General features: G+C 41.7%; 1 protein-coding gene across 1 annotated transcript in view; it reads right to left on the bottom strand.

The window, feature by feature from the left end:
* The window catches only part of LOC103366017 (transmembrane protein 150A-like), a 34,200-nt gene that overhangs the window by 17,484 nt on the left and 2,699 nt on the right, over positions 1-14,017 (bottom strand). The window contains exons 3-5 of the mRNA XM_008293628.1: positions 10,087-10,134; positions 6,869-6,955; positions 4,189-4,256 (exon numbers count right to left, since the gene is read on the bottom strand). Coding sequence (XP_008291850.1) covers positions 4,189-4,256; positions 6,869-6,955; positions 10,087-10,134 — 203 coding nt within the window. The remainder of the gene's footprint in view (positions 1-4,188; positions 4,257-6,868; positions 6,956-10,086; positions 10,135-14,017) is intronic.

The following is a 14,017-nucleotide window of genomic DNA, read 5'->3' on the forward strand; positions in this document are numbered from 1 at the left end:
AGAACATGCAAACTCCACACAGAAGATCCCGGTGCAGCCACTGGGACGCGATAACCTTCTTGCTGTGAGGCAACAGTGCTAACCACTGAGCCACCTTGCAGCCCTCCCACAAAACAAACGACCTAAAAAGATCTGATAAGCAGATTTTGAACTGGAGTCAGAGTCGATGCATTTGAAGAACATCTCTGCACATAAACTTAAAATCTTTTGGGGTTTAGGCTGTTAGACAGAAACAAGTGATTCGAGGAGGAAATTTTACACCATTTTCAGACTTTACAGGTCAAATTTTCCTCATAAATCACCGCTCTGTTTAAAGATGCTGCATATCATTCAAAAATGTAGGTTGCCTGATTGTGTTATCAGATTATTTTAGAGTCTTTCAGTGCTAAAACACATACGTTTTGTGCATTTTTTTCTAAGTTATTTTTTTGGCCTTTGTGCCTTTATTTTTGATGGTGAAGTGAGAGAGAGACAGGAAAGTAGGGGAGAAGAATGGGGGGAGGACGTGTGGGAAAGGGTCATGAGCGGGATTCAAACCCATGACCTCCACATCGGGACTGTAGCCCTGAACACGGGACGCCAGCTCAACCAGGTGAGCTATAGCTGCGCCCATTTTGTGCATTTTTAAGACTTCCATCCATATAAAACCAGCCAAATTACCTGCAGCGACGAATACCGAGGTGTAAACTCCCCAAACTGACAGAAACATAAAAAGTTCTCCTGATGTATGTGTTTAACAGTGAAATGTAAACACTACGAGCCTGTCCCGCGTCATGTTTATGTGCAGTCGTGGAGAGCAGAAGGACACTCGGTTGGCGTTAACAGCCAACATAAATAACCCAGGGAGAGACTGAGCTGGGACGGGACTTGTTAAACGTCCTGCATTTTCTCAGAAAAATCTGCAAGAAACCAGGTGTTCGCTGGAAAGAGGCACATAAAAGGCACCGAGGGCAAATGTTTGAGGAGAGAGCAGCTTCAGTCAAAAGATTTAACCAGTTGCTCCAACATCGAGCCTGACACAAACTCCTAGACCTCCGACAGAATCAGAAACACGACCTGATGATGAATGAAGAACATGACTGAGCATTAGCACTACAAACAGCTGACTACCATCTTATTTGATCTCCTATATTCCTGCTATACGCATCTCTACTACTGACAACTTAAAAAGAAATACTAAGAAACTGGTGTGTCTAACTGTACACACATCATTCATATGTAGACGTTTACAAAGTCATAAAACACTACCTTTATCATGCTGCTGTCTAATAATTACTTCAGTGTCACCTTTTTTTATTGTGTATAAACTCAGGTTGTAAACTTTGATCTTTCAAAATCTGAGTCCAGAAAGATATGTGCAGTGTGAAAGCACCTAAAGGCAAATGATTTGTAGGTTCTGCATTCTTGTGTGCTGCCCAGCTTGGCATTTAAACATAGTTGTGCAGACAGTTAGATTCATACTCGCATATACGAGGTGTCACAGAAGATATATTTCAAATCCAAACTACCAGTTTTCCCCTTCAAAGTAATCCCCCTGGAGTCTAACCCTCCTTCCCCAGCCTTCTCTGCCTTCACACCACTATGCACTCCTGGAAGGATTCTTCCAGGATCCTCTGCAGCCATCTTGATGTTGTCCATGTCTTCTAAACGGGTCCCCTTGATGACTCCCTTGAGCTTAAGGAAGAGGAAACAATCCCACGGAGCCAGGTGGGGTGAGTAGGGAGGTTGCTCCAGCACAGAGATGTTCTTCTCAGCCAGGAACTGTGGGATGCTCAGGACATTGTGAGCGTTGTCATGGTGAAGCAGCCACAACTTGTCCTGCTACAACTCTCGCCTCTTCTGAACGAAGCAAACGCAGCAGGATCTATTTGTAGACGTGCTGGCTGATCGTTTGACGGGGAAGACTCCGAGTTTGTAGTTTGGGTTTGAAACATATCTTCTGTGACACCAGTCCTTGGTCAACTTCATTGATAGGCCTCACGTCGAACACAAAAACTTCTGTGGATGTTCCTGACTTTGCACTTTTTACAGGACATAGCGGCTGGTTGCTGATTAAACTGCAGCACTGTGTCGGGGTACATTTCCTGAGTGGGTGAATGTGGCACAGGGTTTCTGGAGACTTCAGATCTTCCCACTGTGTTTGGGCACCGTGGATTAAAAGACCCTCAAAAAAAATCAAAGCTTCTCCAAACTACTTCAATCAGAACTCTTTGAGTAATTATGTAGGCATGAATCATGGAAAATCTCCTTGTACTGCCCCTCACTCATGACAAGCATTTCATTTTAAGCACCATTTGTTTTCCTGGCAGTCGGTGCATTTGTAGTACTGACAGTCCACACGGTGAAAGATTTTGTGCCGCACAAGGACGGATGTGGAAAGCATGAATTGGCCTTTACATCGTTCCTTAGGTGAGCCGAGCGGTATAGAAAAGTCTACTTCAGGAGATTTTAGACATGAAAGCACATTGGACGTACATAACACAGGATTTCTGGAGAATTTAGAGCTTCTCGCTTGGATTAGGCAACATAAACAGAAGCATGTAGAAACGAAGCTCCTCCAGCAGAAACTAGTTCAATCACAACTCTTCAGAAAGGTGTAGATGATACAGAATTTTCTATTCGAATCCGTCCTGTCTTGAGCTTCATTTGTTTTCCTGGTGCAAGTATAGTCCCGGGGCTGCAGGGTGGCGCAGTTGGTAGCACTGTTGCCTCGCAGCAAGAAGGTTGCCGGTTCGCGTCCTGGTGGGGGCACCGGAATCTTTCTGTGTGGAGTTTGCATGTTCTCCCCGTGCAGCGTGGGTTCTCTCCAGGTTCTCTGGCTTCCTCCCACACAGTCCAAAAACATGCTGAGGTTAATTGGTGATTCCAAATTGTCCGTAGGTGTGAATGTGAGTGTGCTTGGTTGTCTGTCTCTAAGTGTAGCCCTGTGATAGACTGGTGACCTGTCCAGGGTGTCCCCTGCCTTCACCCTGAATCAGCTGGGATAGACTCCAGCCCCCCATGACCCTAGTGAGGATTAAGCGGTGTATAGATAATGGATGGATGGAAGTATAGTCCCTGCACTTGCAGTGCGAACAGACCAGGCCGAGGAAAGTGTATATATGCCTCGTATAACAGTGTTTACATATGTATGAGCATCAAAGTTATGGGGCTAATCCCCATTTTGATTATATTCAGGATACAGTGTTTATATAGCTGCAAGGAAATCTAGTTCTGCGTGTTCCCTTTACACATGATAAATACTGTAAACTAGTTGTACAGGCTCCTCTGATATTTACAAAAACAACTTGGTAACTCCTAAAACCATTAACCTCAAACTAGTTAGAGTCCTGTATCCTGTTTAAAATGAACCTAAATGAAATGGTAAATTACATTTTTTTTTTTTTTAAAGGAAAACGATAAAATAGTCTTTGGTTGCAGAATACAGAACAGCTACAAATCATATCTAAGAATCACACAACCACTTTTCTAACCTGGCGTCCTGTTTCATCTTGTCCGCCAACATTTCCACCATTATCTCCAATAACTTCTGCCTCCCATCAATGACAGAACCCCGCCGAGCGTGGACCGCTGAGGTCAACATATTTGGGGTTAAACTTCAATTTAGATGAACTTTGGCTGCAAAAACCTGGTGGAATATTTGTGCAGTGCCCCCACTGAGGCTTCTGCAGCTCGACTCTAGAAGCAACCGCTTTGCTCTTCCTACTTAACTTGTGCTTTCGCTGTGAAATCCTCCAGTGTCACTACTGATAGGGGTCAATTCTTAGAGTGCAAATGAACAGAATCCTGAAGAAAGCAAATAGAGAAAGAAAATCCATATAGACTCTGCACGTCGGGCAACGAACCCTGAGCAAACCACCCAAAATAGATGGTTCAGAGCAGCTTTAGCAAACAGAAAACCAGAGTGGCTGCCCTCATGTTCAGAGGGTGAGCACTCTTGGGTCATGTAAGGTATAAAAAAGCACCATTCATGGCATAGAGTAAATTTTTCCCTCACGTTGAGGGCCGAGGCGGGACCTGGCAGTGGGTTGTGGGGAACAGAGACTTGGCTGGAGTTTCTGCAGCTGAAAAAACAAGCCTGAGGAGTCCAGTTCAGCTAACAGCAGTATGTTGGGTAAACATGAGCGAAGGTGAAAAAAAAAAAAAAGACCCCTGCACACACATTTCTGAGCCTGCATTGATACTCACCCATGAAGGATCCGGTGCTGCATATGAGGCTGAAAAAGCAGCTTTCTGGTGGCTGAGTTCCACATTTACTACAATGAAAACAGAGCAGAGGAGCGCGGTTAGTTCAGCCTGAAGTTCAGTTGAGTTCTTAGAGAGTTCAGACCGTAACCTTTCCATCCTATACCCCCTCTTGTCCTGTGTCTTTACTGTGCAGCTCTCAGGCTGGAATTCCTTAAAAATAGTCACGAAGAAGCAGAACGGCCATACATGTGTCCTCAGCGACTCTGCGGTGTTCAAACCATGCCAGGCATTTTTTCTTAGAAACTCTATAAATGGACAAACTTTCTGGGAGGTCGAGGGAAGAAAGACGCTGAGATTTTTATCTACAGACTAAAAAAAAAAGCGTTTTTCTCAAGATAAGCCGATGAAGCCTCCTCCAGCATCCACAGAAACGTTGTTCATCTCTGTGGCTGTCGTTGTATGGAGGAGGGGAATCTGTGTTTGCATTTAGCGACTCAGTGTAGCGAAGGCTACTGAAAGATCCACTGCATCCGACAAGTGTGGACGTATCTCACTACAAACTCTGAATGTGACTGCAGGTTATCTAGATCCAGCTTGTCTACAGGACACAGTCTGAAACATCTTATCAATACTTTGTTTTGTTGGTTTTCATGTTTTGTTTTGATCAGTATATAGTTACACTTTATTGTTGTTTTTAATTGTTTATTCTGTTCTTATTGGCTTGTTTTATTTATCTTTAATGTATCGTCTTTTCGGGGGATTGAACAGAGTAAGAATTTCATTGTGTAGTACAACTACCTGTTTTGCTGTGCATATGACAATAAAACTCTTGAATCTTGAATCTCTTGACATGCAAAGGCTTGAACCACTGCAGCACATTGATTTAAAAAGCAACTTGCAGGTTGGTAACGTCACTGAATTATTGTGTAGAAAAAAGAAGCAGAAACTACGTTTAAAAAAAACAAAGTCTATACATGTACCACTATAACACTTGAATAGTTTTTGTAGCAGAGTTTAATCTGAGTTTAGGTTAGGTTTAGGTTTAGTTTATCCAACAGGTTATTCCATCTTAAATGATCAGGTTCCTTCTGTTCCACCATCTCTGGTTCCCTTAAAACTTTTCTCATAAACAATGTATATGTAAAATAGTATCTGAGAAATTTTAGATCGATACATCAAGAACTTTCCAAGATAACTGTTTGCCAGGCAGCAGCCCACGTTCAGCATGTTTCTCGCACAATAAAATCTGAGGCTGATGTTTGGACGACAACATCTCAGAAACTATTTTAGATAAACGTATTCAGAACAAGGCAATGTTTTGAATCTGTCACATCTGAAAAGTAGACTGAAAATGACATTACATGGTCGTATTCAAAAGTTATATTTGGAGAACACCTCTTGAAACCTTATTCTCCTTGGATCAGACTATCCAGCAGTACTTTCATATTTGTGATACAACTTGTCCTACCTGCATGATTGGTTTTGAAAGTTCAAAGGTGGAACTTTTCATGACAGCTTCAATTTTGTTCAGAATAAAACTCACTCAAAATCAGGAACTAGTTCATGTACATCTCCAATACTGTGGATTCTGAATCAACTACATGATGAGAAATGACAGCGAACATTTCAGGCTTTTTACTTCGATAGTTCCTGAGATATTGTCATTTAGTCTCAAGTTACGATGGGCGATTTCTATGTGTTTTAGCACAAAAGCAGCTGCATAGTTGATAAAACTCTGGAGTTTCTGCAACCTGCACAAACATAATAATTCACCATGACACAAAAAAAACCCCAGTGAAAATGGAACAAAAAAAGACAAACACTCAGACTCACTATCACCTACTGCTTCACTGTATGTTTGACTTTTTTGGCTGATGTTCTGACATTTAAAATTGTGCATTAACTTTACAGTCATTTTCAAGAAATATATGTAGAAATGTTTTCTTTCTTTAAATGTTGATGTTGCTTTTTGTCATTACTTTAATTAATGAATTCAAACTTTATTTAAACTCCAATTACATTGAGGTATGAAGGCCTCCTTTATAGGTAGCAACAAATATTAAAAGAGAAGCTCAACATAAAAATAAAACCATTATTTTGGGCGTTTAAGTATTTAAACATCAAACAGGAAATGCAGCTCAAGCAAACTTTGTAAAGTTTTGTTCACTTGTTTGGCCTTCATTGATTCATCTGGACTTTAAAAATGACTTTACATGTACAGTATTTACTTCTTACATGCCTTGTATTTCACATTCTGTGCCTGAATCTCACTGATTAGTCTTGTCATTAATCACAGCTTATACCGAGAACCAAGCAAAACAATCGAGTGTTTCAGCAAAACTCATTTAAAAACAAAACCAGACATACCAGAGCGTAAAAAAAACGGCCTCGAAACCACAGACTGCAGCGAAGGCGAGCTGCCATTTCACATCATCCACATTTGCGGTCACATTGTGTGTACGTTGGTGTTTTCTTGTGTTTGAATGATATTATTACTATTGTTTGAGCGGAAAGAGGATCCTCGTGTTTCGTCACTGTGGTTTTTTAGGAGGGCCAGGACTCAATGTTCTCGATGTGCGGCCGTTTGGTTCATCGAGGATGACAAACGTTACAGGAACAAGACAAGCTTCATACGTGAACTCGCAACATTGTGAAACTGTGCCGAGGCGACGTCACTGACCTGATGAGTGGGATGTTGTCCAGAGTGCAGCACAGCACAGGACCCCTCTGTAGTGGGAGAGGCTCCTCACAGGACTCGTTGTAAAGCCTGAAAACACACACAAACACACACACTTAGCTTCAGTCTGCAGCAAATACTGCATGCATTAACATGGAGGTTTGAGACATCAGCTGCACTCTGTTGTTTTTATTTCAAACGCTCACATATTCCAAGCTGGACGCACTGAAACTGCGTCACTTCAAACTAGATCAAGGTTCAAAGCACGTTTCAGGTCATGTTTCACCTTCACTGTTTCATAATGAATCTCTCATAATGCAGGAAAACTGAAGTAAGCAGCCGCAGCAGCGTCAAAACTCTGTTAATGTTTGAGCATCAAAAGCATCACTCGTGGCATCAGGGCTCTGGCTCTACGCAACCGACTGTAGAAAATTAACTCAGAAATGTTTTTGGGTGAAAGGTCTCCTAAATGCTCGGCTGCATGTGTTGTTTTGATTTTACAACTGCGAGATGTTGAGGGTTTCTGGTGTGTCGTAAAAATAACAAACCCCCACACAGGAAAGCTTTTGTACAACACAGGCGTGATCAGTAGACCTTTATGTGGACCTTTCAGGTAGAGTGAAGTGTTTTAGCATCTTTTTCACTGCAGTTTTGGATACAGTTGATTGTTTTAAGCATTCAGTGGCTGCATCAGGTTCAGTTTTAAACTGTTTTTGTTATTTATGATCTCACAAATTGGAAATTCTCTATCACATAATTTAGATTTAAAAATTTACTCAAGGAGTGCCACAAGGCTCCGTCCTTGGTCCTTTTCTGTTCTCTTTTTATAGGTTGTTATTACATTAGAATTACTGTATTGTGGTTTTTGACCTCTGCCAACCTGCAAAGTTGTAGTTTACATCCATGTCTGTCTCGACTTCACCTTTGATATTTGGATATAGAATATCATCACTTATTTTCTACATAATTAGTGTGCAAATTCGTGTGTCATGGCCATTGATTTAAAACTACATTCTAGTTGAGTAACTCAATGAATTGGATCTGAAAAGTACATTTTTCTTAAATCTGAGTTCAAAATTTCAAGTTGAGTCACCAGTTAAGACATTAAAGTCATTAAATACCTTTGATTGTAGACGAGAAGTTGGTTCAACACAATTTCGGAACAAGTCATAACTTGAAAATATTGATCCGGACTGTTGCGTTGATGTTTGTGTTGTTGAGCCCCAACATGATTATTTTTAAGGTTGCAGGTGACGTCTGTTTCTTGCGCTTTTGCAATATTTCAAAAATTACATCAGTTTTATCTGCAAAGAACTTGAAATGTTTTATAATTTGAATTATTCCTTTTTAAGGCGTGCTTGTAGTCTTGTTTACAGAAAAAGCAGAGGAGCCTTAATATTAGCATCCTCTGACTATTGAGCAACTTTTAAATTTCTGCTAAAACCACACGTCTTTATAATCGCGTAAGTTCTCATATTTTGGCATCATTTGTTTTTGAAAAGTGCAGTGAGTAAAGTGCTCACTATTACAAAGTAATAGTGAGACAATCTTTAAAAGATGTCTATTTTCTCTTGATAGCAGGTTTCTTGGTTGTGGCATGAGCTGCAAGGTGGCGCAGTTGGTAGCACTGATGCTTCGCAACAAGACAGTCGCCGGTTCGCGTCCCAGTGGGGGCACTGGGATCTTTCTGCGTGGAGTTGGCATGTTCTCCCCGTGCAGCGTGGGTTCTCTCTGGGTTCTCCCACACAGTTCAGAAACATGTTGAGGTTAATTGGTGATTCTAAATTGTCCTTAAGTGTGAATGTGAGTGTGAGTGTCTCTAAATGTAGCCCTTTCGATAGACTGCGGACCTGTCCAGGGTGTCCCCTGCCTTCGCCATAAGTCAGCTGGGATAGACTCCAACCCCCCCATGACCCCAGTGAGGATTAAGCGATGTATAGATAATGGATGGATGGAAGACTGGATGGATGGTTGTGGCATGTTTTATGCAGGATTTCCTTGAAGCTGAAGCAAAAGGTAAACTTTGATGATGATCTTAAAACACTATACTAACACCTCTAACAGTAATAAACCTAGAAGTCTATCCCGTGGCCTTTTCAGACAATAATTTTGGCTATTTTATATCATAAAAGCCTTTCAGATATGTTCACAGGAAATACACATGTAAGAGTCCAATGATCTGAAACTCTACATATAATCTGAATTCAACAACAGCTGCTCCTATCAAAGTCTTCACACATCCAAGTAATGCAGATGTTTACTGATAAGTTTCTCCTAATTTACGTTTTCTGAAACAATTTGACATAAGATAAGATGTTATTAATGCACTCGGGCTTATTTATGTGCTTTCTGTACCAGCTGGGGAAGGTTTTAGGTTTTTTTTTCATCAAAATCTCAGACAGGTGATTAGAAGCCATGTTTGTGCTTCACATACCGGAGAAGTCACTGGATATCGCCGATGACAAGTTCCTCCTCTTTTCCATCTGTTTGCATTCTTTATCTCGGCTGCAGCCTCAGTTTACTGAATCCCATGCTATCACTCCCACGTTCACCCACTTTTTCCTCACATTTACGTCAACATTTGTCTTTATTTCCTTCATTCCTTCTGCAGCTTGTGCCTCACAGTGTTTGAATTAGCAGCTTAAGATTCCTCAATCAGAAGAAACCCTCCGATCCTGAATCACTGCTACACAAACACTCCAGGTGAGAAAACTGTGATGTTTCTTTCTACAAGTTTTATAGTTTCATGGTAGGAATCTGTGTGGCAACAGTTACTTATTCACAGTCAGTGAATCAGTTGCTGAGGTTTGTGGTACAAAACTGTCACTAAAAAGTGCATCTACAGTGTTTTTCCCACACAAATGGTCTCCAGAATGGTTAAATTGGAACATTTTTGAGCTTTTGGGACACAAAAAGACCTGAAAGTTGACAATGACGTTACAAATCTCTGTGTAATTTGACCCATTTAGCAATTACTGTCGTCCTCGTTAGCATTTATTAGCTGCAATCAAGTCACTGTTTTACGACGCCATGAGCTTGGAGCTGCTGTGCTGCATATTTAGACGTACAGAGTTTCCTACCAATCAAATCTAAGTAAAAAAAATCCAGTTTAATTTGATTTTTTTTCGGGGAAAGTTAATCAGTTGGATTAATTTATGGATGTTAGCCATGAAGCTTATATTACATTGAAAATAAAGCATGTGTGTGTTTGTGTTTCGTACCAGTTGTGCACGGGGCAGACGTGCTGGTTGTAGAGGGACATCGCATATCTGTAGAAATAAAGAATCTTTGGTTACAAATCTGAACAGTCGGGATGTTTCCATGACTTTTGGACGTAATCTTTGGTGCATCCGCTGTGTGTCTGTCAAGAGTTAAATCAGTGACTCTGCAGCAGAAGTTCTGTTCCACCACCGACACAACATCTGAAGGCAGGACGAACACCAGTCCGGGCTCGAAACACATCGCTAACAAAACACACATGAAATACCGCCGTGCTGCTTTCACACACTGAGGCGCTTCGTCTTCGTCACACATGTGCTCAGAGTCCTGCTGGCCGTGTTTCAACCTCCACAGTGAAACCGCAGGAGCCGCTGGTGCTTTTTTTTTTTTCTTTTTAAATCCCTGAAATCTGTCAGCGAACCAGCAACCAACTCACACAGCTGAGCAGATAATTCATTGGACACACAAATGAAGCGCGTGTTGGCTACACGGCGGCAGATGTGGCCCGGTTCGGACTCAGATATCTCACAAACTATCAGATGGATTTCACAGACGTTCATGTTTCCCAGAGGATGAACCCTCTAAACTGTTGGGGATCCTGTGACTTTTAATCTGCTGCTATGATGAGGTTTAATGCACAAAACAACATCCATGTCCTCCACAGGAACTTTAATCATCTTTTTTGCTCACTTATCATTTTCTGCTAAAAATGCAAGAACAGTTTTGCATATCACTGTTTATAAGAGAAGTAAAACATGATGAGTGCTTTAAAACATGAGGATTATAAATGAAGATTACTCCCGTTTCTCCAGGCCTCACTGCACTGCTACACTTCATTCTTCTTTGAACTGTGACCACATATAAATATGATGCTATCTGAGGCTTTAATGGATCATAAATAAGGATTATATGGATTACAGGAGTCTCTAGCATTGCAATAAGGTCCTTTCAAAACAACCAAAAAGACGTATTATACCACAGATAAGACACACAAGACTCAGAAAAACAAGTCGCGGTGCGCAAACTGAAAAAAACAGACTGTATTGATCGCTGATAACGCTCAGGTCAGATCTGTTTTTACCTCCACAAACAATGACAGCGTGATAGATCGATGACACTCTTTGACTTGAACGCTTGTTTTATCATTTACTGCATCGTCCCAGAGTTAAAAATATGATGATTGAGTGCAGAATTTTATTTTATTTTTCTACAGGATCTGTTTAGTGCAGACGGTTTATTGTGGCTTTTTTAAGACACATCACAACTTCAAAATCTGATTACTGTTCCTGTGTTTTATTACAGTTTTCTGGCTCTGACAAATGACGCAATTTTGCAGTTTTATTAAAAGATCAAATGTCAGTTTAGGTTGGTTTTAAAAGCTGCAGGTCAGTCTACTGATGTGTGCCTATTATGGAGAAACCTAATAGTCCACATGGTGAAACAGTGCAGAAGAGCCTCCTCCAGACATACCAGACTCCACTAAGCAAGTGTAAACACCATTACGTAATCACTGCAGAGTTTGATAGAAATAATTTACTCAGCTTTGGTTGAAATGTAAAACATGAACTCTCCTTTATAATCTCCTCATTCTTTCCCACAAACCGTCCACACAGCTGGTCGAAGCTGCAGCTCCGGTGTTTCGGGGTCACGCAGCGATTCGTAAACGGACGGGCGTCAACGTGCCTGAAAGTCAGCAGCTCTGACAGAAACAACGAGAGATTACAGACTCATCTCTGACAGCTCTGGAGAAACTTCTCACCCACTTAACGAAGGCGTGAAAAGGCCACGGAGGAGACTTTAAACCCGGTCACACCGAGGAGAGAAGAAGTCTCCAGCATCCTGAGTCTGCAGAAGGTGTTCACCAGAGATGTACCATCAGCGTCCCTTCATCAACCACTGATGCAAAGCAAATGTTTGACCACAGATTTGGGGTTTGCATTTGGTTCCTGAAATAAAATGCAACCAGGCAGGACTTGAACTGTTCTGTCTGAATCCTGATGTAACACAACGTTACACTGACTTTTATAGCTAAACACTCATTTAAATTTACACGTACATGCGAGAAACAACTAATTCTGCTTGAACACCCCCCAGATAAGAAATGAGTGCCTACTGCAGCCCCTAAACTCACTGAGCATTCAGTCTGTCACTCAGACAGAATGTGGTCAGTAATGGAGATAGAGTCTTCTTGCAGCCGATTTAAACTCAAAACTTCTGCAGCAGTTTAGCTGTGCAGCATCTGTTACCATGGTGATCCAGAGAGCCTCCATCATGACGCTGAAAACTCTGGATTTAGGCTCAACATTCACTCTGTTAATCCCATAGACTGTATAAAAGATGGACGTAGCAACCGGCCCTGAAAAATGAAGCCAACCCGGAAGTGTCAAAAACCTGCAATATGACTATGTCCACTAGCTGCTGGCTCCAAACAGCCCTGGCTCCCATAGACTGGAATTGGAAAAGAAGTGATCACAGATCACCAAATACCACATTCCTACAGCTCAGGATTTTTTTCTTATTAGTTTTCATAGTCAAATCCAGAGATCAGGTGGCCAATCTGTAAATAAATCAATACTGAATTTTTAGAAAATCGTCAACATTCTGCGGGGCAAGGGGCGTGGCTGGCTTGATTGACAGTCGGCAGCAACCATACAGACGAAGCGAGCAGAAGGCGGTAAATGTGGGCGGGCAGAGAGGGCCCGCCTCTCAATCCGTCTGACCAATCGCTGCTCCTATGGCTCCGCCCCCCTCCGACCATTTTTGCGTCACTGGCTCCGAAAATCCAAGATGTCAACCAGGAAGTAGCAAAACCCTGGCTTGAAACCAACGGGTGACGTCTCGGTAGCTACGTCCATCTTTTATACAGTCTATGGTTAATCCCAGGAGGTGATTCATCCATATGGTTTAAGGAGCAACAGTTCCATTTACACAAGCTGCCACAGATTCCTCACAATTCTGATTCCTCCATAATGACATGGCAGAGAAAACACCACCTGCTGACTCATTCTGTGGCTACAGAGCAGCAGATGCTCATCATCTAGAAGCAGCTCGTATTGCGTGCAGATGTTGCAGCTGTGTGGGCAGGTGACCGAGAGAGAAACAAAACACTGAAAGCACGGATAAAGGCAGCGACACCGGGATCAGACGAGCTGGGAGGAATTTCAACAATGACTCTCCTCCTGCACAGTTGGTGAATCAACAGCGAGCTGTTAGTCTTGGCGTCCAGGAAAGGAAACCTTTTACATGTGTGGACTTTGTGCAGTCAGTTGAGGACAAGACGGTCACTGCGGCCAGCGTCAGCGCTCTCATCCACACACAAGCAGAATCCTGAACTCACAGGACTGAAATGTTGCTTGTTGGTCCATTAACGTCATTTTTCACTGATTCTGTTTTGAAATGTTGCCTTCTTTAGTCAAACTATAAACAGTTTCACCCAGTTCAGGTGCTTTTATAACATCTGGAATCAACTACTGTAATGCACTTTCCTCTGACAGCGACAAAAGGTCTTCATGTGGTCCAAAACACAGACGTCAGATCCTCCAGAGACCTCAGACGTCTGATCGTTTAGCACATGTCCTCATTGGGGCCTCCAGTAGAAGCAAGAACTGACATTTTCCTCATGCTGGTTCATTCATTGTTCCTCAACTCACCAAAAAACTTCAGGGTCTTTGATGAACAAAATCTCAGCCTTTCAGTAATTCCATGAGTGGATAATTATAAAGCAAACAAGCTGGGAAATCAACTCACTGCTTTGTTACACCAATTCTGCTCAGCTTATATGATTTCTATTTAGAAACCGACCTTCAATTATAAAATGTATTATTATTATTATTGCTATTATTATTATATTATAGAATAATTTATCAATACAATAAAAGAGAGAGAAACTGAGAGAGAAAATGTTCACGATAAAATGAATTATTTATTATTTCT

Source organism: Stegastes partitus, unplaced genomic scaffold, assembly GCF_000690725.1.
Source record: "Stegastes partitus isolate 25-593 unplaced genomic scaffold, Stegastes_partitus-1.0.2 Scaffold898, whole genome shotgun sequence".
In the NCBI taxonomy this organism is placed as follows: Eukaryota; Metazoa; Chordata; class Actinopteri; family Pomacentridae; genus Stegastes; species Stegastes partitus.